Raw genomic sequence first — 25,007 nt, 5'->3', positions numbered from 1 at the left:
AGAGCACAGCCATTCAAAGAAAACAAGGTGTGGGGGGGGGGGGGGGAGGGGGGGGCATTCTTAGAGAGGAGGCATTCTGCAAAAGTCACCCAGGCTGCATTTGGTCTCGCCAATGTAAAGAAGACCACATTGGGAGCAATGCAACAGACTAGATTGAAAATAGTTACATGTCAATGGCTGCATTACCTGGAAAATGCATTTGGGGCTGTGACCATTTACCTCCTCCATCCTCGATGTCCAAATGTTACACCTTCTGCAATTGCATGGGAAGATGTCAGGGGGAATACTTCAGGAATAGCTGTGATGGAGAAGTGGATGAGGATGTAATGGAGGAACATCCTTCCATCAGTCCTAACAATCTTGCCCCACCCTCTAGTACAGAACCAATGGGGAGTAAAAATAACTGCTGCTGAGATTTAAAGAGTTGGGTGATGAACACTGGAGGCATGGGAAAAAAATGCCATGTTTAGTGTAGGGTGTAGGTTTGCTCTCCAGACATTTCATTACCTGGCTAGGTAACATCATCAGTGGCGACCTCCAAGTGAAGTGAAGTTGTTGTCTCCTGCTTTCTATTTATATGTTTGTCCTGAATGGGGTTCCTGGGGTTTGTGGTGATGTCATTTCCTGTTTGTTTTCTGAGGGATTGATAGATGGTATCTAGATCTATGTGTTTGTTTCTGGCGTTGTGGTTGGAGTGCCAAGCCTCTAGGAATTCTCTGGCATGTCTTTGCTTAGCCTATCCCAGGATAGATGTGTTGTTCCAGTCAAAATGGTGGTTTTTTTTCATCCGTGTGTAGGGCTACGAGGAAGAGAGGGTCGTGTCTTTTTGTGGCTAGCTGGTGTTCGTGTATCCTGGTGGCTAACTTTCTTCCTGTTTGTCCTACATAGTGTTTGTGGCACTCCTTACATGGAATTTTGTAGATGACATTGATTTTGTCCATGCGTTGTACTGGGTCTTTTAAGTTTGTTAGTTTTTGTTTGAGAGTGTTGGTGGGTTTGTGTGCTACTAGGAATCCGAGGGGTCTTAGTAGTCTGGCTGTCATTTCTGAAACTTCTTTGATGTATGGTAAGGTGGTTAGGGTTTCTGGCTGTGTTTGGTCTGCTTGTCATGGTTTGTTCTTGAGGAATCTGCGGCCTGTATTTTCTGAGTATCCGTTCTTCTTGAATACGTTGTATAGGTGGTTCTCCTCTGTTTTTCGAAGTTCGTCTGTGCTGCCTCATTGGAATAGTGTTCTGATGCAGCTTCTTTTGTGTGTGTTGGGATGGTTGCTGGTGTAGTTAAGTATTCGATACAAGATAGAAGAGACATCTAACATCATCAACAACACCCTCACAGGCATAAAGTTCACCAAGGAGGAGGAAACCGACAACAAACTCGCATTCCCGGACGTCACAGTCGAAAGAAAAGGACAAAGGAGAACTACAAACCTGCGTATACAGAAAACCGACAAACACTGACCAAATACTCAACCACACCAGCAACCATCCCAACACACACAAACAAAGCTGTATCAGAACACTATTCCAATGAGCCACCACACACTGCAGCACAGACGAACTTTGGAAAACAGAGGAGAACCACCTATACAATGTATTCAAGAAGTACGGATACTCAAAAAACACAGTGCGCAGATTCATCAAGAACAAACCACGAGAAGCAGACCAAACACAGCCAGAAACCCTAACCACCTTACCATACATCAAAGAAGTTTCAGAAATGACAGCCAGACTACTAAGACCCCTCGGAATCCTAGTAGCACACAAACCCACCAACACTCTCAAACAAAAACTAACAAACTTAAAAGACCCAGTACAACACGTGGATAAAACCAACGTCGTCTACAAAATTCCATGCAAGGACTGCCACAAACACTATGTAGGACAAACAGGAAGAAAGTTAGCCACCAGGATACACGAACACCAACTAGCCACAAAAAGACACGACCCTCTCTCCCTCGTAGCCCTACACACGGATGAAAAAACCCATCAGTTTGACTGGGACAACACATCTATCCTGGGACAGGCTAAGCAAAGACATGCTAGAGAATTCCTAGAAGCCTGGCACTCCAACCACAGCGCCATAAACAAACACATAGATCTTGATACCATCTACCAAACCCTCAGAAAACAAACAGGAAATGACATCACCACAAACCCCAGGAACCCCATTCAGGACAAACATATAAATAGAAAGTAGGAGTCAACAGCTTCGCTTCACTTGGAGATCGCCACTGATGATGTTACCTAGCCAGGTAATGAAACGTCTGGACATCAAACTTACAGCTCAGCGAGCAAACTTACACCCTAAACCTCAACCTGAGCTACAAACCTTCACAAACCTTGTCATGTTTAGCATTTAAACAAAAATGGCATACAGATCAGAGAAAGTAAACATTAAAAAGGAGAAATTGGGAAGCTAAATAAGACAACAAAAGAAAATTCACACTTTTTAATAATTTATTTTATTTTCAAAATGTGTTTAATAATATTTTCTATTAGTGTTCCTGGAATTTCTACAGAAAACTGTGTTAAGGGACTCTTCAGCACAGTAAGATAAGCATTAACATGGTCAACTCAGTAAACACACAAACCTCTATTGCAAGATTCAAGTTTCAAAATTTACCAATAGCTAAGGTGGGTATAGAAAGGCACTTTGTGGAGCATGGTCAGTCTGAAGAGCTACAGGAAATGGTTATAAAAACAGGAATCCAAGGGCTAAATATTAAACTAGTAAGTTACTGTACGCTTAATAGTTATCTCTTCTCTCGATTAGTTAACTAAGTTTTTACAGGAAGACAGATCAAATTCTCATTCAGCAAATGCAGAGTTGTTATGGAAGAAAGAGATTTTAAAATAGTTTGGGTAAGTCAATGACAATAAACAGAAAAGACTGCACTTATTTTTTAACGTTATCCCATTCTGAGACCACCTTGGCCTTTGGAAAACCATTCCTTGTGGAAATGATAATTTCTCCATACAACAAAATTACCATTTCTAAGCTCATGTTTTCTCGTGAGCTGGGAAACAGATTCAATTAAAACTTTTAAAAGAGAACTGGATCAATATTTGAGGGGGAATGGTTGCAGGGCTATGAGAAATCTGTAGGGCAGTCAGATCTCTTTAAAGAACCAGAAAATGCTCAATGGATTGAACAACTATCTTCTGTACTGTATGATTCCATGATTAGTTTCCACAGTAGGTCATAATGAATTATTCACTATATTTTTGGCAGCAAAGTCTTCAGCTACCTCAGAATGCCAATCTTGAACCGTCCTGATAAAACCCCATAAAACCTGCTCCTCTCCTCAAAAGTCTTCTTGCAACTGATTATAATCATGCCTATGGTCATGTTCCTGTTTGATGATAATTTCTGCTTGAAGTACCTTGGGGTATTTTAATAAAGTACAATGTAAATGACAAGTTGTTGGCAAATGAACTCAAATTACTCTGCAATAAGAGAGAGTTAGAAATGGTAGCAAATGGCAATATGATCAATTGCCTTCAGCTAGTTACAATTAAGAACTTAATTAAACAGTGGCAGGTTCACACAAACCTTGTTTCACCTTTTGTAAACCACCCAGAGAAAGATAACCAAAAAATACAAATCATTTTCAAATTTTATTTTTCTAAATTTTATCACAAGGAAGAAGTTTGTTAGGTGATGAATATTGGAATAGAGATTCTTAAACCTCTATCAGAACAAGTTTAACTGAATGAAGCCATTTTTTAAACACCTGCTTCCATCAAAAATTCAAACACTTTTTCTGTAGTATAAACTGTACACAAAAGCAAGGCACTATACATTTTATAGATTCACATAAAAAGTTACTCAATTTGTGTAGCGTTTTCATTATCCCATGCCATAAATACATTTTGTTCATGATAGCATTGAAAGGTACAGACAGAACATTTCAATGACTGAACATGATAGTATGATTATCAGAATGCAAAAAAAGGTATTTGTGGCATGATCTCAGTACAAGCAGTTTTCGTTCAACTAGCCATCGTGTTTTCTGGTTAACGCAACAAAACTAGAGTGAATATATGTCATTAACAATTAAATATTTAGTCATCAAACCATAGTCACTTTTCATGTTGTATTATATAAATATAAACTCTTCATGATTAGCTATCTGCTACTCACAAAATAACACTTTACAAAATAATTTGCCTTCAAGATACACAGGCAGGATATGGCCGAGTAGCATCTGTTGCCCTTAAGTGCATTGAGGTCAAATGCGTACAATGGCATTGTCTCAATATGTCAACACTGTTAAAATTCACAGAGTTCCCCTCAACATGCACAAATTGACAAAACTCCCCCAAAAAGGCAATGCTGCCCTGAATGTGCAACTTATTTCCATAATGTGCTCTTTGACCAGACCACCGTCCATGACTGATCCACAGATGTCAAAATGATCTTCGGTGAAAGCTCCGTTACTAAGCATGTGTTTTATTTTTAAAAATTATGCACTATGCTAAAAACTATTTAGAAAAGGCCTTTTGCTTTCTTCAGTTTAACTTGCTTCCATGAGGGCAGGACACTGAACTCTTCTCTCGTCATTTCCAGTGTCTTCTGTAAAAGAATGCATCATTTCATTAAAATGGTTTCACTTGCTTGAGCAATTGTATGTAGGACATAAAATACTTAGCAACTGGAAAAACATATTAAAAATGGGCAGTGGATAGAAATTGCACAGATCAGAAAAAACAATTAGGCCACCAATGAGAATGCAAAATTCCACAGATAACTTCCTGACATGGGAATGGAGGCCCAGCAATCCATTACAGAGATGGAGATAAAATAAGACTTCCTGTTATCTCAGCAGATGACTAAGTAACAACTTTGGATAGAAGGCTGACAAACAAATAATCCACTAATCCACACTGACATTAACTGCCTACTGTACAAATGCAAATAATGATTCTGCTCCCCCAATTAATAAATGCTATTAAAATTGATTTGTCAGTATTTGTAAAGAAATACAACTGCTACCCAGCCAGCACCAATGCCATAAATTACAGTTACATTTTCCCACTTATTTACAGCCTAATATCAATAGCAGAGATGATAGGCTCACTCTCACCAGCTGGGACAAGTGTATGATGGAGCTTGCTCTGTTAAAAAGAAATTACACAAAAGTAAATATTGTGCTGGTTAAACAATTGCCACAAGAATATGATAACTAAATAATTAGCTTAATTCACTTACCCCTCTCTTCACTCTCAAAATGTGGCTCCCTCTAGTTAAGATTTAAGGTTAGAATATTACAGAATGGAATTTAAAACTCTGATGAAAGACTTTGCATTGGAACACGGTTTCTCTCTCCACAAAACTAAACAGTAGTGTGGATATATCCTGCTACTGATGGCATCGACAGGGTCTCAGAAGGGCAAGTTCGAATGGTTACTTGCTCAAAGCAACAGTGCACATTAGACCTATAGTTTAGGTAGTTTATTTAGGATCAGTTTGTTGAGGAATCAGGTTGTTTTTGTTTTTAAAGGGCTTGTAAAGATTTATAAACTAAGTATCACAAACATAAAAATGGCCAAAATTCTGTAATTCAGAAATTACAATTCACAAGGCGGCTATTTTGTGGAAGGAATACAACAAACTGTGTCAGGTCATCACATGCCCTTTAAAACAACCACTCTTGATGACTGCATATGAACAATATTTTTTGAGAATATTGTGTTAACGATTTTACAATTTTTTACACCTGACAAAGTAAATTTATCCACCTGAATTTAGTGTTAAGCTAAAATCTCAACTAGAGAAGAATTTCAATCATTAGAGGAACTTAATCGGCAGTACTATCTATAGATTTGACCCTAAAATGAAACATCCCCTGCATTAGGAGTTTTCAGTTTTTCACAGGGTAAAATATATCTGCAAAGATGCACAAGCAATTTACTTCAGTTAATCAGTATTAGTACTGTACATAGAATCCTGACTTAAGAATTCAAGAATGTTTTTATCTTTTTGTTTTGTCCGCTGGCTCTTTGAAGCATTAAATGCAAATCTACAACATTTTAAATGAATACCTCATGATTTTTTTTATTGTAATAACTTCTGGGATTACATTATACTTTTTCATCTCAATTTTTAAAAAAATAACCCGTTCAGACGTGATATGGCCTGAGTCCCAGGCAGGTAGGCCTTGAACCGAGACAGTCTAGCCCAAAGTATAGGATAATTAAAATAGTGAATTCATCTAAAAATAACTTGTTGTAATGAATCCACTCGTTGTAATGTTCGTTATATACATTTACCTAGAAAGACACGTATTGCAATTTTTACTTAAGTGTAAAATAATTTTTCAACCAACCTAGGAATAAATCAAATTTATTTAAACAAATATTTTATGAAAAAATATACATACAATCCTTGTTTAAATTTGCAGGTTTTTCTGTCATATCTCAGCCTAAGAACAACTATTTTTTGTGCGTGTGTCATGGATGGTTGATCTAGTCTAAATTACAAGCTAGCTTTAAGTAAACTTATACTGCATCTAAGGTTCTGAAGAGAACTTCTTACATTCATTGCTAAAAATACTGTTTTTTTTAAAGAGAAATTTCTTGAAGGATTAAATAATAAATGTTTGCTTCTACTGTCTTACCTCAGGTTAATACTTCACAACTACCCTGTCCTGGGTCATGTTTTTTTCCTATTTTGCTTGTGGTTATGAATCTTGGTCTTGGCAATGATTTGGGTTTAGTATTTTAAAATTATCCTCTCAATACAAATTTTCTGAAAATTTAACACTTTAAATGATGCATTAATTTGGTGAATCTCTTCACAATCAAGCTAATTGGGTCATTGCTGTAGCACAGAATAGATTCCTACTTTACTGTTCAGTATTTGCATCAAGGAATTTCCCTCCAACACTGAACACAGCCAAATGTGTAATAGAACTTCCAGTATTTTCATTCGAAGATAGGAGAAGAGTAAAGGAGAACTGTGCTGGATTTGGGTTAAATTGCAATCTTGTATTCTGCAACCATATGAGCTGGTCTGAGATTTTCCATTTTTTAAAATTAGATACTTAAAAGGCAGCAGAATCGATGGCATCTGAGTGAAATGAGTTTTGTGGTCAAGAAGCTCCCTTAACACAATGCACTGCCAAATCTTCCAGTTAGTATTTCAGCTTTACAAATTGTTAAGACTGCTGAGGTGCAGCTACAAACAGTCTTCAACCAGCCTCAGAGGTAGACCTGAGGTTTCAGTACTACTGTCTAATTTCATACTATAGTCTCCATTATTTGTACTAATTGCTCCTCTACAGCAGATAGCCAGCCTTTAATAAAGAATTGGGCAAAGGATCAAAAATGCTGAAGCAGTTTAAAGAATATGGAATACCAAACTAAAAGTACAAAATCATAATTTTCAACCCTTCAAACACAATGTGATCACTCCGAAAATAACTTAAAAGTGACTAAAAAGACCAACATGATATTCTGCTGTCTTCCTTGGCAGCAGAGGTCAAAAATCCAGATGACTAAATTTTGCTCATGTTTTTCACATCTCAAAGAAGGTAATTTAAATTTCAAAGCAGAATAAAGCTTTGAATTATCAAAATTATAGTCATGGAATTTATATTCTCCCTCATAATGATGGTGAAGTGGAATCAGTCAAGGTTGACAGCAAATAACTCGAGTTCACTTTGACCTATCTAGCAGCGAGAGATGGTCTCTTTATGTAAAAAGGGTGTATCTTAGTCACAATTGTCTGTGGCATCTTTTTTGTTCTTGCCCTCTCACTTCATTAAGCTGCATTTCAATACACTGACAAAAGATATAGTTTGTCACGCTCGGTTTGTCACCCACTCTGCCTGAACAAGAAGATGCCAAGTCGACTGAGAATAAATGCCAAGATATCTCAGTGGGTACAGATACCAATCAGTAGCTCACTTCAAATTCACAGCATAAGATCGAAACATCATAAAAGTATTGTTGCATGAATCACACTTGTTTATTAATCAACTGTGTCATAACTATTGGCTTTCAGATGAAGCCTGGGCTCATGCCTTGAAAAGGAGTACTTACAATTTATTTAGATAAACTGCAATGATAGTTAGCAACATATTTAGGCTGAAGTGTTTCAAATGCCTCTGTAAAATTATGCCCCGATGAGTTCAAGATATTAAAATTTTGATTAGACACTATCTTGTCAACCCCTTGTCTATAAATGTCTGCCTGTTTAAATTGTACGATTCCCTTAACTGTTGAATGCAATTATTTCATAGAAGCTACTGATTTAGAATTATACAGATGTACTGCACGGAAACAGACCCTTCGGTCCAACTTGTCCATGCTGATCAGATATCCTAACCTAATCTAGTCCCATTTATCAGCACTCAGCCCACATCCCTCTTAACCTTCCTGTTTATATACCCATCCCATTTGTGCTGGAAGGCCAGAAATTTCTTGCAGTTTATATTAACTATTTTGTATTCTCTTCAAAAGGGTAAAAATAAATTAATCTGCAAGGAAAAAGAAATAAGAACTAAGAATTCAATGCAGTCAATAGAGTCATAGAGATGTACAGCATAGAAACAGACCCTTCGGTCCAACTCGTCCATGCTGACCAGATATCCCAACCGAATCTAGTCCCACCTGCCAGCACCTGGTCCATATCCCTCTAAACCCTTCCTATTCATATACCCATCCAGATGCCTTTTAAATGTTGCAATTGTACCAGCCTCTGCCACTTCCTCTGGCAGCTCATTCCATACATGTAGTCTAAGGAAAAGTGAAAATGGTAGTTTCAACAGGAGGTAAAAGTTTGAAACTTAATCTGCCAACAAAATCCAATCATAATCTGAAAGAAAAGAAAGCACACATGGTTCAATGAAGTTGGGTGAAGTCACTATACCGAATAAATCTGAGTTTTGAAAGCAATATGCTGGAATTAAGCCCACCGTCACCATCTCTCATGGAGAAACTGGGAGAATGAAATGGAGTCCTTATAGGAAGTGGGGTGTGAGGATGTATAGAAGTAGTAATGGTGGGAGTCCAACCCATTTAGAACTATTTGTTTGAGTTTGACTTATTGTTCTCATATGAACTGAGATACAGTGAAAAGTGTTGTTTTGCGTGCTATACAGGCAGATTGTATCAAACAAAGTGCATCAGGGTAGCAGAACAGAGTGCAGAATACAACGTTACAGCGAGAGAGAGAGAGAGAGAAAGATGAGAATTAACATTTGAGAGGCCCGTTCAAAAGTCTGATAACAGTGGGGAAGAAGCTGTTGAGTCTGTTCATATGCATATTCAAACATTTATCTTCTGCCTGATGGAAGAGGGTGGAAGAGAGTATAACCTGGGTGGGAGGGGTCTTTGATTGTGTTGGTTGCTTTCCCGATGCAGCAGGAAGTATAAATGGAGTCAATGGGTGGAAGGCTGGTTTGCGTGATGGACTCTCTGTAGTTTTACGGTCTTGGGAAGAGCAGTTGCTAAACCATACTGTGACCCATCCAGACAGGATGCTTTCTAATGTGCATCTATAAAAATGAATAAGAGTCTTTGTGGACATGCTGAATTTCCTTAGTCTCCTGAGGAAGTAGAGATGTTGTTGTGCTTTCCGGACTGTCACATTGATGTGGGTGGACTAGGACAGATTGTAGGTGATCATTAGACCCATCTCCATGTCAGCACCATTAATGCAGACAGGGGCACGCCCTCCACTCCATTTCCTGAGGTGAATGACCAGCTCCTTTGTTTGGCTGATGCTGATGGAGAGATTGCTGTCTTCACACCATACCACTAAGCACTCAATCTCTTTCATGTATTCTGTCTCGTTGTTGTTTCAGATTCAACCTACAGTGGTGGTGTTGTCAGCAAACTTGTAAATGAAGTTGTGGTGGAATTTGGCCATACAGTCATTGTGTATAAGTAGTTTAGCAGGGGGCTGAGTATGCAGCCTCTCAGGGCATTGGGGTTAATGATTATGATGGAGGTATTGTTGCCCATTCTTACTGATTGCGATCTATGGGTCAGGAAGTTGAGGATCCATTTACAGAGCAGGGAGCTAAGACCTAGGTCTCAGAGTTTAGAAATGCGTTTGCTTGGAATTATGGTATTTAAGACAGAGCTGTAGTCAATAATTAAGAACCTGACGTAGGTATCCTTGTTATCCAGTTGTTCCAGGATGGGTGTAGGGCCAGGAACTGTGGACCTGTTACACTGGTAGGCAAATTGCAAAGGATCAAGACAATTTGGGAGGTTGGAATTGATGTGAGCCATGACTAACTTCTTGAAGCTCTTCATAATAATGGAGATCAGAGCCACTGGGCGGTAGACATTGGGGCATGCTGCATGATTTTTCTTTGGCACCAGGATGATGATGATCTTCTTCAAGCAGGTGGGGACTTCAGATTGTAGTAGGGAGAGATTAAAGATGTCTGCGAATACTCCTGCCTGCTGAGAGCATGACTGGGGACTCCATCTGGGCAGGTCACTTAAGCGGGTTCAATCTTCATAAGGGCCAATCCAATGTCTGAGGCGGTAATCATGGGTACAAGTGCATCAGAGGCTTTTGAGGTAAGTGACATAGTTTCACAGCCCTTCTGTTCAATGCGAGAGTAGAATGCATTGAGCTCATTGGGTAGGGATGTACACTTATCTGCGATTCTGTTTGATTTCGCTCTGTAGACCATTATGTTATGTAAGCCTTACCGCAATTGATGGGTGTCTGTATGGTTTGTCTCGGCCTCAAGCTTAGTTTGGTATTGCCTGTTAGTGTCTCTGATGGCTTTACAAAGGTCATACTTGGATTTCCTGTATAGGTCAGGGTTACCAGACTTAATTGCCTTAGACCTGGACTTCAGTAGAGAGTGAATCTCCCAATTTATCCATGGTTTCTGGTTGGGGAACATTCAGATTTTCAGCGTGCAGTCTTTGACACACGTACTAATGAACTCTGTAATGGTAGTGACATTCTTGTTTAGGTTGGCCGCTGAGTTCTTGAATATGGACCAGTCCAATGACTCTAAGCAGTCCCGTAGAAACCCTTCCGTTGCCTCAGACCAACAACTGCCTTACTTTCTGAACTAGGTCCTCACGCTTCAGTTTCTGCTTGTAAACCGGGGAAGGAGAGCGCAGTGATATGATCAGATTTTGCAAAATGTGACTGGAGGATGGAGAGATAGACATCTATTCACACTTCTTGTTAGCACTCTTCTCTCTCTCTCTCGGCTTATCAGCTCTTTGTTTGTCTATCCCCTTTTCTTCTTCCTGCCCTCTGGGCTCCGTCTCCATGTAATCTCTTCAGCATCCCCCCATTCCAACCCCCTCCCACTGATCAGCATAAGTACACCATTTCCCAGCTATTGTCAGTTATGATAAAGGGTCACTAGACTCAAGACATTAACCCTGTTTTTCTCTGAACAGATGGCGCCAAACCTGCTGAGTTTCTCCTGCAACTTTGTTTTTACTTCAGATTTCCAGCATCTGAAGTTCTGTGCTTTTACCTTGGCGAATGCACAAATCATCTTACAAGACTTTTAAGAGTCATCTCAGCTCCACGACATCTCTGCAAGAGTTTCTCAGGGCAGATTTCTAAAACAAAAATCTGCTCAGATGTGGTATGATACACCTCTGGAGTAGGTAGGACTTGAACTCGAGTGTTTTGGACCAGAGGTAGGTACATTTTAACTTTACCACAAGAGGCCCAGGTGTTCTTCAGGGGATGTACTAGGTTCAACCACTTTCAGCCGCTTCATCAACTTAATCATTTATTATAAAGGTCAGAAATTGGAATGTTTACTTAAGATTGCATAATGTTCAGCACTATTTGTAACTACTGAGATACTGTGCGTATATTGATATACAGCAAAACCTGAAAAATATGGAGGCTTGTAACATTCACATGTTGAAAATGCAAAGCAATGACAATGTCTAACAACACAGAGAATCGAAACCCCTTACACTCAATGGCATTATCTTCACTGAATCCTCACTAATAACATCCAGGGGTTACCAATAACCAGGAACTGAATCGGACTAGTCATAATAATACAAAGCATGTCAAGGACAAGGAATTATGTAAGTAACTCATTTCTCGACTCCCCAAAACCTGCCAATCATCTACACGGCACAAATGAAGGGCGTGATCGAATGCTCCTCACTTGCCTGGATGGATGTAGCTCCAACAACACTCCAGAAGTGTGACACCATCTGGAACAAAGCAGCCTATCCACAAAAAAAAACATACATTTCCCTCTACCACTGACACTCAGCAGCAGCAGTGCTTACCAACCCACAAGATGGACTGCAGAAATGCATCAAGGATCCCTTGACAGGAGTTTCCAAACAGACAACTGCTATCACCTTAGAAGGATAAGGGAAGCAGATGAATGGGTACACCACCACCTGTAATTCCTCCCCAAACCACTCACTATCTTGCTTGAGAAATATATCACTGTTCTTTAACTGTCTTTGGGTCAAAATCTGGGAACTCCCTTCCTCATGGCATTTGGATCTTTCTAGACCAAATGGATTGCAGCAGTTCAAGATGGCGGCTCACCACCATTTCCTCAGGGGCAACTTGGGATGGGCAATAAATGCTGGGCAAGCCAGTAAAGCCCAAATCCCCTGCATCAATAAAATAAATTAGGTTATATGCAAGTGAGCAGTTAAGCACACCAATGAATTCTCACCACGAACGGGCTTATTGTTTCTCCATACATTACTGGGAGTCTGACATATGGCCTCCTTCACAAATTGTGCCCACCTGCCGTCTTGCCCACTCTGGCAGACTTTAATAATGTGCTGCCTAAGGTGATTTTCATCATCTAAACTTTCATATTGGATCAGTTTATATGGCTTGGAATCACTATGAGGCACTATTGAAATTTATGCTATTTAAGGGACGAAGGAGTTTGTTCTTAAAAATTTCCCTAAATCTCACTACTTGCTCATACGTTTACCATGCACACATCACAGGAGCGTGTTCATCTCTGATGGGTTATAAATTGCCTCTATAATCCAAAGCAAACATGAACTCAAGTAGCCTAACATCCGTACAGTCTGATTACTGTCAGCTGCACCGGCTTGGCTTCCAGGTACAAAAATTAATGACAATAATTTATGTCTAATTGCATGAAAGATTGGAAATCTATTCAATATCTGGTATAATTAATGCATTGTCTCAAAAAAAATTTATTCACAATTAAATGCCATCATTTAGTATTGATGTTGAACATTGAACCAATCTTGCATTGGTAAATTTAATGCAAGTCAATCTTGTGCATTTAACATTCGGTATGTTTTAGAAAAATAAAGGCCAAATGTGAAATTGTACCAAAGAATACTATTTCTGTTGCAGTTTTCCTAATACGGCTTTCACCACGATCATTTCAGATTCAGAGCAGCAGAATTTACCTGGAAATCTTCATCCGTCAAATAAATTTCAAGCTTTAATGGATCAACACCCTCTGGCAAAGGCCGGGCTTGAAGTTCTGCCAGAGGGTACTGCGTCTTACACAACTTGCTCAATACATCCTCTACCAAAATTATTTTATTGCAGCCTTCAGCTTCCTAGGATTTGAAAGAAATAGAAAAGAAAACAGGTTGTAGGAAACCAATATGAACAGCAGCAGCATGAGGATTTGAAAATAAACACGAGTAAAATCTTTACCGCTTCAGTGATCTCTGCGACATCTTCCCTGTGTTCCCAACTGGGAAACATATTTGTAAACGTCAGTGGTTCAAAACCTGCATGTATCAGGTAGGACTTTGGTGGCTTCTTGGCATTCTTTACTGTGATCAAATAATTGAAGATCATTATATGTTAGTTACCAAGCATCACTCCAACTGAAATCAAATCTTCTCTCAGATAATATACACAATGAAATAAGGAAACACTTTGTTTTGCTAAAGCACACATTTTAGTGTATTTAAACATGCATGACCCACTAAATTTAATTGGCACAAATCTGCTATAGCAGCAAGGTTATTGAATAATAAACTGATAGAAGAGTTGAGGTCACAATCCAAGCAAATCAGTCTGACATCTTATCACTGACGGCATCCTGAATTTTTCAAAGAATGCCAGTAAATCCCATGGTCAAATTACAGCAAGAGTAGTACAAACACTCACATCTGTGGTGAAGATTTCTGCACTGAAAAATGTGATTCTATAACGTCAACTTTCATAAGGTCACAATAAAGTTGACGGTGGCATCAAATCTGGACAGCAACTGTTAGCCTTTGGAGCTCTTTGCCACTAAGCTGTCAGCTCAGAAGCCTTGCGTATGTTTAAGAAAAAGATAGACAGATTCTTGATCAGCAGGAGAATCAAACGTTATGGAGAAAAGGCGGGAAAGTGGACGCGAGGAGTGTTGGATCAGCCATGATCCTATTGACCATAAGAAATAGGAACAGGGGTAAGCTATTCAGCCCCTCAAGAGTCAAGAATGTGTTGCTGGGAAAGCACAGCAGGTCAGGCAGCATCTGAGGCGGAGGAGAATTGATGTTTTGAGCATAAGCCCTTCATCAGGAATGAGGCTCGTGGGCCAGGGCTGAGAGATAAATGGGAGGATGGTGGGGAAGGTAGCTGAGAAAGCGATAGGTTTGGATCATGGCTGATCAAACATTCTTCAGTGAAGCTGGAGGCTTTGAATCCATTGGAAGCAGTGAGTTGTTGTGGATTATTACCCATAAATACTGTAACCTTGTGGAGAACATGCTGTGACAGTATAAAAGTACATGTGATGCAGGGTTATTGATTGTCAAGACATTCATAAGGATTACCTTTTCTGTCGCTAATAGTATTAGTTGCTTACTAAGAAATGTCTAAATAATGTTGACCTTGGTTTTTTCATTACAGTAAAGATATTAAACTTTGAAATCATCATGAGATTCCTTTAAGACAATCCCCAGGAGTTCAAATCTCTTGCTTACAGCTTACAATCTCCACAAGGAGTGTGACACTGTCTTCATCGGTGTTTCTAACCACAAATTGCACATTCAATTGACTTGGAGTGAAAGCAGTTTCCATCTTATAAAGTCTAACAATTGAGAAAAAGGGATCAATGCCAATTGTATAACACAAATATAACATGTTAATAAAATGCAAAAATCATATCTACTTGACAACAAATATTCATTAATCTGCAACGTAGTTTTCAGGATGCTGATGGGAAAATTTAAGTTCTCTCCACATTGCTCTAAGTTGTACTACACAAACAACATTGATTACCTGGCAGACAGCACCATGACAGTTATCTGTATAAACCATTCAACAATGATATCAATGAGGAAATCTGCATAGTTACCAAGAAAGAGCCCATAATGCAGCCTGCTCCTGTTCTCAGCCATGAATGCTTTAATTGTATGTGGCAACAATATACCAAGTCCCGTAGTCACTTTTATAAAATTCTCTTTCATACAATATGGATGTTGCAGACAAGGCCGACATACTTGATGACTGACATGGAACGATGGGCCAAAGGGCCTCTTTCCATGCAGTAAACTTTTTCTGGCTCTGTCTGTTGTCCATTTCTAATTGTGTAATTGGAGATGCAAATGTTGGCTTTGCCAATGTTGACCACCTAACTTGAAAGAATAAATAAATTAACAGGCCCATGAAATGCTTAAATGTTACTGCAGTATGTGATCTTTAGCTTTCAACATACGATTCCCACTCCCTTTGTTCTCAATGTGACACTATGAACATATCCTTGAGATACTCACATAACATATAGAATATAAGGTGATATGAATCTATGAGACTATACAATTGAGGATATATCAGATGGGAATCCATTTAATCTTTTGTCAATATATTAGGTGTTATTCTCAATTACCTTGTCCTAAACTCATGCAGCACTTGTACAATGTGGCCGGGTTATACTCCATATTAGGCTCCATTTTCAGTCAGAGGTCAAACACTGAATATGGGAATACTTTAGAGCTCCACCCTACACAGTGTGCTTTAGCCATGCCGAAAGTTTTAGTCAACTGAAAGCTAAGGAGCAAGTTTGCTCTCCAATCAGGAGCGGGGCAGAAATGGCAGATCTTGACACTCTAGGGCTAATGGGAGATCCTCAAATACACAGATCAGAAATCCGACCAGCAGAGATGGGACTTGCTTATTTGAAGCTGAATACTGTGACGCAGAAGCCAGGACAAGTTTTTTTGTCACTTCTTGAAATGTCACAGTTGCATGGCCATAATCCTGGAGGGACTCGGCAGCCATTATGGATCGGGGGGTGGAGGGAGGGGTGTGGTGTTACCCTTGCGTGCTCCATCAGGCCCCACTTCCACCTTCTGCCCAACCAGGATGGATGTGATCCAAATGGATGTGGGCCATCCACATTCCAACCGGGTCCTTCATAGGCCCTGTAAAGTAACAATAATTGATCTCCAAGGCCATCCTGGTGGGCAGCCAAACCAATCTGAAACTGCCCTCTTTCAAAACAGGTCGAGGTTGGGGATGTACTAGGGTGAACTGACACAGAGTCCAGCAGCACCTGTGATTTGGAACACAAACTTTTTAAAATCCATTTATTAATGCTACAGATAATGGAGGGTATGTCTAAAAACACCACTTTTATAAACTATCATCTTTCACTTGATGAGTACTAATTACGTGCAACATTAACAAAGAACATTAAATTATATGATTCCAAGATCCTTCAAATTGCCCTCATCATCCAGTGCGGTTATCCTACATTGAGGACAACAAATGACATATTTAAAATGTTTATAATGCAACAAAAATAAGGATGGCATGACATGGTGGTTATGACTAACAATCCAGAACCCTGTGCAACAAAGTCGGAATTGCTGGAGAAACTCAACAGCTCTGGCAGTATCCATAAAGAGAGAAACAGAATTAATGTTTCAATTCCAGTGACTGTTTGTCAGAACCGGCATAACATTTGAATCCCACCTCGGCAGATAGTTAACTATGAATTGAATAAAATCTAGAATTAAAAACTAATCTAATTGCAATCACTACTGAATGTTGTTAAAAACCCACCCGGTTCACTAACAATTTAGGGAAGGAAATTTCCTATCCTTACCTGACTCCAGACCCACAGCAATGTGGATGATTTTTAACTGCCCTTTGAAATGACAAGTGTTATGAAGATGCAGGTGTGTACTGTACCTTTAAGAGAGACAGGAAGCTGGCAAGGACTGACTGAAAGCACAGAGTGTGCTGAACAATTTAAACATGTAACATCTGGTTGAAACAAATAGTTAGAGTTGCCATGGAACAAACACAAATTCAAATTCGGCCATTCTGTTTAAATTATGCCCCAGATACCAAAGTCCAATCGAATTTGAATTTAATGTTTTGATGACATCAAACCAATGCAATGATCTGATGTTTTGAGGTATAAAACTGGACATTTGAACAGTTAGGGGGGGAACTGCAAAGTGCATCAACAAGTACAGACTGCTAGCTGGAAAGCTCTCTGTTCGTACGAAAAAGTTGTGCAGCAGAAGACTGAAGAGAAGATGACCCAGAAAAATACAGAGGAAAATCTACAAAGGAGAATCGACAGCTGGTTGGTTTTGAAGCATGATTATTTTTTGTAAAGTTTTTAATTGGACCAGTATCGTAGAGTGGAAGGTAAAAGATAGGTTGAAGAGAAGGGAGTTGTAAATAGTTGTGGTTTTAATGTTCTCTTTTGGACTGAAAGAATAAAACTGTTAACTTTTACTTTAAATAGTGAAATCTGGGATAGTGTTTTGTCTCAAAATTTAAGAGATTATGGCGTAAGGTGAGTTTCTCTGTGTGTCAGGTTTAAATTAGGAGAGGGGTTTACCCATGTCATAACACAAGCAAGCATTCAACTTGGGCAATTAGAGATGGGGAATGAACATTGCTTCAGCCAGCAACGGCCTCATCCCATATGCAAGTAGAAAAAAGGCCCAAAACATGAGAAAATAAATACAGGGTGGGCAAGAATCAAATAAGCAGCAGAAGGAACATTACAACGTAACCACCTGTAAATTTAATGATTGAATTCCAACTCCTAATTAATACCTTTAATTCTTTAGATGGTAATTGTCAATATCTGCAGCGTACCTTTGCAGTATTGTAGCACTGTCTCCATTGCACATTTCCGGTCGGCGTCCCAGCGAATTCGGGCAGACCCTGTGATTTCATTTTCTGTGGGCCACCAGCCCTGCCAAAGGTATACCTCGTGGTGATTGTCCACCAAGAATAAAGCTGGACATAAGAGATAGAAGATGCTGATATACACTGGAGTACTGCAGGTTTCTTGAAACTTAGCTACTAAAAGTATCAGACCCTCTTTTTGGTCAGGAAGGTATGGATTTATATCCGGTATTGCTGGTGAATGTTAAGGAAATTAAAAGCATTTTGCAGAATTGTTCATCTGTGATTTAATAGAATCATAGAATCCCTTCAGTGAAAACAGGCCATTTGGCTCAACAAGTCCACACCAACCCTTCGAAGATCCATTCCCCTACCCTATTACTCTACATTTCCTCTAACCAATGCACCTTTCCTACACATCCCTGAGTACTACGGGCAATTTAGCATGGCCAATTCCCCTAACCTGCACATCTTTGAACTGTGGGAGGAAACTGCAGCATCCGGAGGAAACCCACACAGACATGGGTAGAATGTGCAAACTCCACACAGACAGTCGCCTGAGGCTGGAATCAAATCCAGGTCCCTGGCGCTGTGAGGTAGCAGTGATAACCACTGAGCCACCGGGCTGTCCTTTAAATCACAAATCAACTCCGATTTCTTAGGCAGAAATGCCTGAGGTTGGCAGACAGCCCCAGAAGGACAATTAGTGGCCAGTTGACAAGATTTTGAACAACCCTGTTCAGTATCCATCAAATCCTGACAGTGGGCTGAATTCGTGCAGAGTGAGATATCTGATTCCTCTGTGAGGGGACATCCCACCCTCTGCTGGCTAATCTGATTGGCCCTTCCCACAAATTTGTTCTCAGACTGCCACCAACTGTACAAAGTGCAAATGTCAGTAGTGGACAGATCCACTAAACAAAGTGTGGAATATAAAAACACATTTATAAAGAAATTAAATATCATTAGATACAACCATTAGAAATCGCAGCTCTTATTTATATCAACTTTTATAGAGCATCACATCAATAAATAAAAGCAAGAAATAACAAAGGATTTTCTTTAAACAAAGTCTGCTATAACTCAAATTCCATTTTTGGTGCAAATACATCCTGATTCCACAGATAATCAAGCAAAACTAAAAAGAATTGGCTATCCCACATCACCACTATTCCATCCTCCAGCTTAGACCACAAGAAATAAGAGTGGAAGTAAAGCCATTCGGCCCATTGAGTCATCATGGCTGATGGGCATTTCAACACCACTTATCTGCACTCTCCCTGTATTCCTTAATTCCTTGTGAGATTAAGAATTTATCAATCTCTGTCTTGAAGACATTTAATGTCCCGGCCTCCACTGCGCCCCATGGCAGTGAATTCGACAAGCCCACCACTCTCTGGCTGAAGAAATGTCTCCTCATTTCCGTTCTAAATTGATCCCCTCTAATTCTAAGGTTGTGCCCACGAGTCCTAGTATCCCTGCCTGACGGAAACTATTTCCCAGTGTCCATCCTTTCTAAGCCATGAATTATCTTGTAAGTTTCTATTAGATCTCCCCTCAACTTTCTGAACTCCAACAAATACAATTACAGGAGCCTCAGCAGTTCATTATATGTTAGGCCTACCATTCCAGGGATCATCCGTGTGATCATCCATCTCTGCTGGACACGCTCTAGTGCCAGTATGTCCTTCTTGAGGTGTGGGGCCCAAAACTGGACACAGTATTCTAAATGGGGCCTAACCAGAGCCTGATAAAGTCTTAGCAGCAGCTTTTACATTCTAACTCTCTTGAAATAAATGACAACATTATATTTGCTTTCTTAACCACGGACTCAATCTGCAAGTCAACCTTTAGAGAATCCTGTACTAGCACTCCCAGATCCCTTTGGAGTTTGGCTTTATGAATTTTCTCCTTGCCGGTGTTCTTTTTTCCAAAGGTCAAGACCTTGCATTTGCTCTCATTGAATTTCATCAGCTATTTCTTGGACCATTCTCCTAAACTATCTAAATCTTTCTATGGCCTCCCCACCTCCCCAGAACCACCTGCCTGTCTGCCTAAAACTTTGTATCATTGGCAAACTTGGCCAGAATGCCCCCAGTCTCTTAATCCAGATCATTTATATATAAAGTGAACAGCTGCGGCCCCAACACTGAACCCTGCGAGACACCACTTGTCATCAGCTGCCATTCTGGAAAAGAACCTTTTATCCCAACTCTCTGCCTTCTGTCATAGAACCAATCCTCAATCCATGCCAGTAGCTCAGCTCGAACACCATGGACCCTCACCTTACTCAGCAGCCTCCCGTGAGGCATCTTATCAAAGGCCTTTTGGAAGTCTAGGTAGATAACATTCACTGGATTTCCCTGGTCCAACCTACTTGTTATCTCTTCAAAGAATTCTAACAGGTTTGTCAGGCACAACCTCCCCTGAGCTTGCTGAGTTTCACAGCTCTTTTGTTCCCTGCAATCCCAAGCAATTAAGGTACCACCATGAGACATTTACTCATCTCCATCTCTAACTATCTATATAATCTACTGCCCATTTCCCAGGTGGTTGCCCTTTCAGGAACAGTCAATTCATTCCTTGTTCAGTACTTTTGATGCAACCGTAAATTAGTGGAATTGGATAATCACTTTTCAAGCATTTATATTTTCAGATCATCCACTGGATTTAGAAATAAACCAACCTGGCTGTTGGGCAGTGTATAAATCTTCTTGTAAAAATGGCATTGAGTTAACCATGGTGGGCTCCCTGGCAGGATATAGGTACTCAGTGGCAACAAACTCTCCAGATGAACTACTGAGGATAAAGAGTCGAGGAGTGAAGTTGAATTTTCCAGGATCTGTGAACAAATTGTGTTTTTAGATTTCAATCATACGAAGAAAGGAAAAGTTACTAATAGTTCAAATGGCAACATTATATTGAAAGCAGGGTGTTCTTTCAATGATCCGTTTCCCAGAATCCTAAACCATCCATCACAACCACTGAAGTAGTACATCTCACTCAAAATATACCACTTTGAACTCCACTAATGCTGTGTTAGAATACCATCCAAGATTATGTACTTAATGTATGGACTGAGGCTTAAACACAATCTTGTTTACAATACCTCCTTCTGCAGATAGGAGTCAGGTTCTGTCTAATGATACTCCTGTGGTGTTGTCAGGATTTACAACACTGAACGAGTTATACAATTGCAAGTTATTGTTGATTGAGAAGTGAGAGTGAGCCATTTCAACCAGGCTGAAGTTGAGCACACCTTCAACTGTTAACATATTAAACCGTCACTTATTGTTCGGTTATATAAACAAATATTGAACATGTACTTAACAGTTCATTTTACAATTGAGAAAAAAATAGAATATGGGGCAGAATGTTATAATACATTGACTCAGCTAGTACCATTGCTCTCTAGACAGAAAGGAATATCTTTCACACAATTCAATGCAGAGTGCGATAGTTACTTTTTCGCAAACTAGAAACAGTTTGAAGTACATGGCAGCCATAAAGAAAGACTTACTTAGACCTAATACCGTCACTAATCACTTGCAGAATTATTTCATACTTGCTCAGAAAACATGGTTACCTTGTAACATGCAGTCGTAGGCTTTTCGGTCTCTTCTTCCCAATGCTTCAAAGAACGTCACAGTTTCAGATCCCTCGTCATATTCATGTATGGTCACATTGATACTACTGTGCAGTCCTGCTTCCAATGGACGCCTGTAAAATATAGTTAAGTTAGTTTGTAGTCTGTTGTAGTTACAAAAAGTGACTAATGTTTGGTCAGAGTATAATCTACCATTAGTGTTGTGACCTTTTTAATAAATGTATTAACATGGGGCCATGCCAATCTGCAGTTTTCTTCCAGAAGGACAAAAACAAAATTGCTTCAAAAGGAGGGAAAAGGAAAGGCTGCTCATTCTTTTTAAAGCAACATGCACAACCTTTAATCAGTCCAAGGCACATTAACTTATTTATCTACTTTTTGACAAAATGTTGCTAATACTTTGTTAGAAAATGTGGCAACCAATTTGTGCTTAGCTAGAAAGATAAACATCAATTTAATAAATGACCAGATATCCTGTTTCAGTGATGATGGGTGAAGAGTGAATCTCATTCAGGACAATCACGTGAACTCCATTACTCTTTTGTATAAATACACCAGGGACTTTGAAAAAAAATTATAGATAGGTAGGGCCTTGTTTAAAGTTTCATTGAAACAATATTACCTCTATAAGTATACAATAAATGGCAGGACCCAGAGGAACATTGATATACAGAGGTACCTAATCCATAGCTCCCTGAAAGTGGCAACACAAGGTGGTAAATAAACGCAGTGCCTTCATTAGTGGGGGCATTGAGTGAAAATGTTGGCAAATCATGTTGCAGCTGCATAAAACTTTAGTTAGGTCACATTTGGAACATTGTGTCCATTTCTGATCGCCAACTACAGGAATGAAATGGAAGCTTTGGAGAGGGTCTGAAAAAGATTTACCAGAATATTGCCTAAATTGGAGTGTTTTGGCTCGAAGGAGAAGTTGTGCAAACTTGGGTTGATTTTGCTAGAATGTCACAGGCTGAGGGAGCAACCTGATAGAAGTATATAAAATTATGAAAGCGACTGATAAGGTGGATTGTTAGAGTCTTTTCCCCAGAGCGGAAAGATCAAATACTCGGGAATAAAGGTTTAAGGTGAGAGGGTAGAGTTTAAGGGAGATGTGGGAGGGAAGTTTTTCTTTCACACAGGAGGGTGCTAGGTACCTGGAATGCGCTTGTCAGGGGAGGTGTGTGAAATAGAGATAATAGCAATGTTTAAGAGGCATTTAGACGGGCACATAAACAAGCAGGGAGTGGAGGGATAATGGACCATGTGCAAACAGATGGGCTTAGTTTGGAGCAACATCATGGTTGGCACAGATATTATGGGTCAAAGCGCATGTTGCTGTACTATAGTATTGTATGCTCTGATGAGGGGTTCCTTGATTTGAGAAATTTAGGATTTTTACAAAGAGAAGCAATTACTGTTTTTAAAACATAACCTTGCTAATTTAATGAAGATCTTAAGAATAAAAAAGCAACTGTGGTTAATTATATGCTATTGTTTTGAAAAATGTTATATTTCATTTTCTTGAGATTGCAACAATAATAGCCATAATGTGGAGGTGCCAGTGTTGGATTGGGGTGGACAAAGTCAGAAGTCACACGACACCAGGTTATAGATTTTTGACGTTGCAGCTGTAATAAGCATTTTAAACACTCTGCATACAAGATGTCACTGCTTTAAATCAGTCCACCCTAAAATCTCTAACCAAGAGTTGAAATTTAAGCTTGCATTGACTGAGTGAACAACATAGCCATAACTGCATGATGATAGGTCCAAAGATAATGTGTGTACTAATGTATGAATATGCTACATCAGTGTAACAGTTCACCTGTATTCTAATGATATCACCTACAAATGGACACAAACCTTGGCCTCAATGTCGGCAAACAGCTCTTATGATGCACAATGGAATTCTTTGTACTCAAGCTTAGCATAGTGAACTTTGCAATGGGTCAGTGAAATGAACATCATGGCTATAAGGGCAGATAAGAAATGGAATACTCTGCAATGAGTGGCTCACTGATCACCCCTGACAACCTCTCCACATCCATCTAGGACAGTGTAATTTGCTCAGGTATTGCCCTGACACTGACCCAAACAGCAATCTCCTCTGCAGTTTGTCTGAAATATAGGAGGTGTTACATCAAGATTCCTTTGACAGCAGATTTCTTCCCCTGAGAGAGACATGAGCTACACAGTCACACAGCACCATGATTCAGATGCACTCCATCTTTCCTTCCTTGCTGCTGGGTCATTGTCCTGGAAATACCCACCCTATAATATGTGGAAGCACAATTATATGGACTACAATGGCTCAAGGCCATCACAGGTTTTGCAGGTCAAGTGAGAATGAGTAATAGAGAGTCACCCATATGCTAAGAACACACTTTTAGAAAAAGTTTTCTTTTGTAGGAAAGCATTTAGAACTTCCTTTTAATTGTTAAAATAGTGTATTTAGTCAAAGACTAAATGTTCCATGTGGAATACCTGCATTTCATTCTTTTACAAAAATAATTTACACAAATACAAATACAATTCTGTGGTGATCCTTGCATTCCCCAAGTATTTGTTACTTACAGTTCCTTGATTTTGTTGGCTTCAGTCCTTCCTACCACTTTTGTATGTGGTTGCGCTTTGCAACCATGCCATAAGTAGATGACTGCTTTGTTGACATTCAGCAAAATCATGGAAGTTCTGGATCTCAGGCTACTACAGTGACACGCAACTTCAAGCAAGTTTCCTTCCATTGGAAGCTCTCCTCTGACACAGTACAACCGCCAGTCACCTATAGAGGGCAGTAACAGAAAGCACATCAGGATCAATTATTACATGCTCCGTATAAGCTGAAAATCAAAAACATTTTTTGTGCACGTGGTCTATTCCAACAGAAACCCAGATGGCTTCGCCATGTTCCAGTTTACACAAATTCCCAAAGGATATGAGAAAATGTCACAGCATTCTCATACTTACTTTAGAATTGTGTAAAAGGACTTGTTTTTATCAGAAAATGTAGCTTTTACTTTTCTAAGTCAATTTTTTTTAGAAGACTGAGATTTTTTTAACCAACACAATACTCTTTGGAATGCCATGATTGAATGTGCCTCCATTCCTCGTTCTAGCAGTGTATTCCATACCCTAACCACTCTGCATTAAAAAGCTATTCTGAAACCTTTTCATCATGTCACCTCTGGGTCTTTTCACTGTTAGCTTACATCAGTGCTCCCAATTCACAATTCTTGATCCCTCTCCAATGGGAGCAGTTTCTTTTTATTTACTAGATATCTAGATCCCTCAATTTTGAATGCCTCTGTCAATTCTCCTCTCACA

General features: G+C 39.5%; 1 protein-coding gene across 8 annotated transcripts in view; it reads right to left on the bottom strand.

Moving 5' to 3' along the window:
- Window positions 1-2,443: 2,443 nt before the first annotated feature.
- Window positions 2,444-25,007, bottom strand: part of svila (supervillin a) — a 340,124-nt gene continuing 317,560 nt past the window's right edge. For all 8 annotated transcript variants that reach the window (XM_072576064.1, XM_072576065.1, XM_072576066.1 and 5 more), the window contains 7 exons: window positions 24,258-24,465; window positions 21,663-21,796; window positions 20,763-20,918; window positions 18,044-18,187; window positions 13,640-13,761; window positions 13,384-13,539; window positions 2,444-4,576 (listed from right to left, as the gene is read on the bottom strand). In XM_072576064.1, the coding sequence (XP_072432165.1) occupies window positions 4,490-4,576; window positions 13,384-13,539; window positions 13,640-13,761; window positions 18,044-18,187; window positions 20,763-20,918; window positions 21,663-21,796; window positions 24,258-24,465 (1,007 nt within the window). In that variant the 3' untranslated portion in view covers window positions 2,444-4,489. The remainder of the gene's footprint in view (window positions 4,577-13,383; window positions 13,540-13,639; window positions 13,762-18,043; window positions 18,188-20,762; window positions 20,919-21,662; window positions 21,797-24,257; window positions 24,466-25,007) is intronic.

The sequence above is a fragment of the Chiloscyllium punctatum genome, chromosome 8, assembly GCF_047496795.1.
Source record: "Chiloscyllium punctatum isolate Juve2018m chromosome 8, sChiPun1.3, whole genome shotgun sequence".
Classification (NCBI taxonomy): Eukaryota; Metazoa; Chordata; class Chondrichthyes; order Orectolobiformes; family Hemiscylliidae; genus Chiloscyllium; species Chiloscyllium punctatum.
The sequence above is the reverse complement of the archived record's forward strand: the minus strand, read 5'-3'. Positions and strand labels throughout refer to the sequence as shown.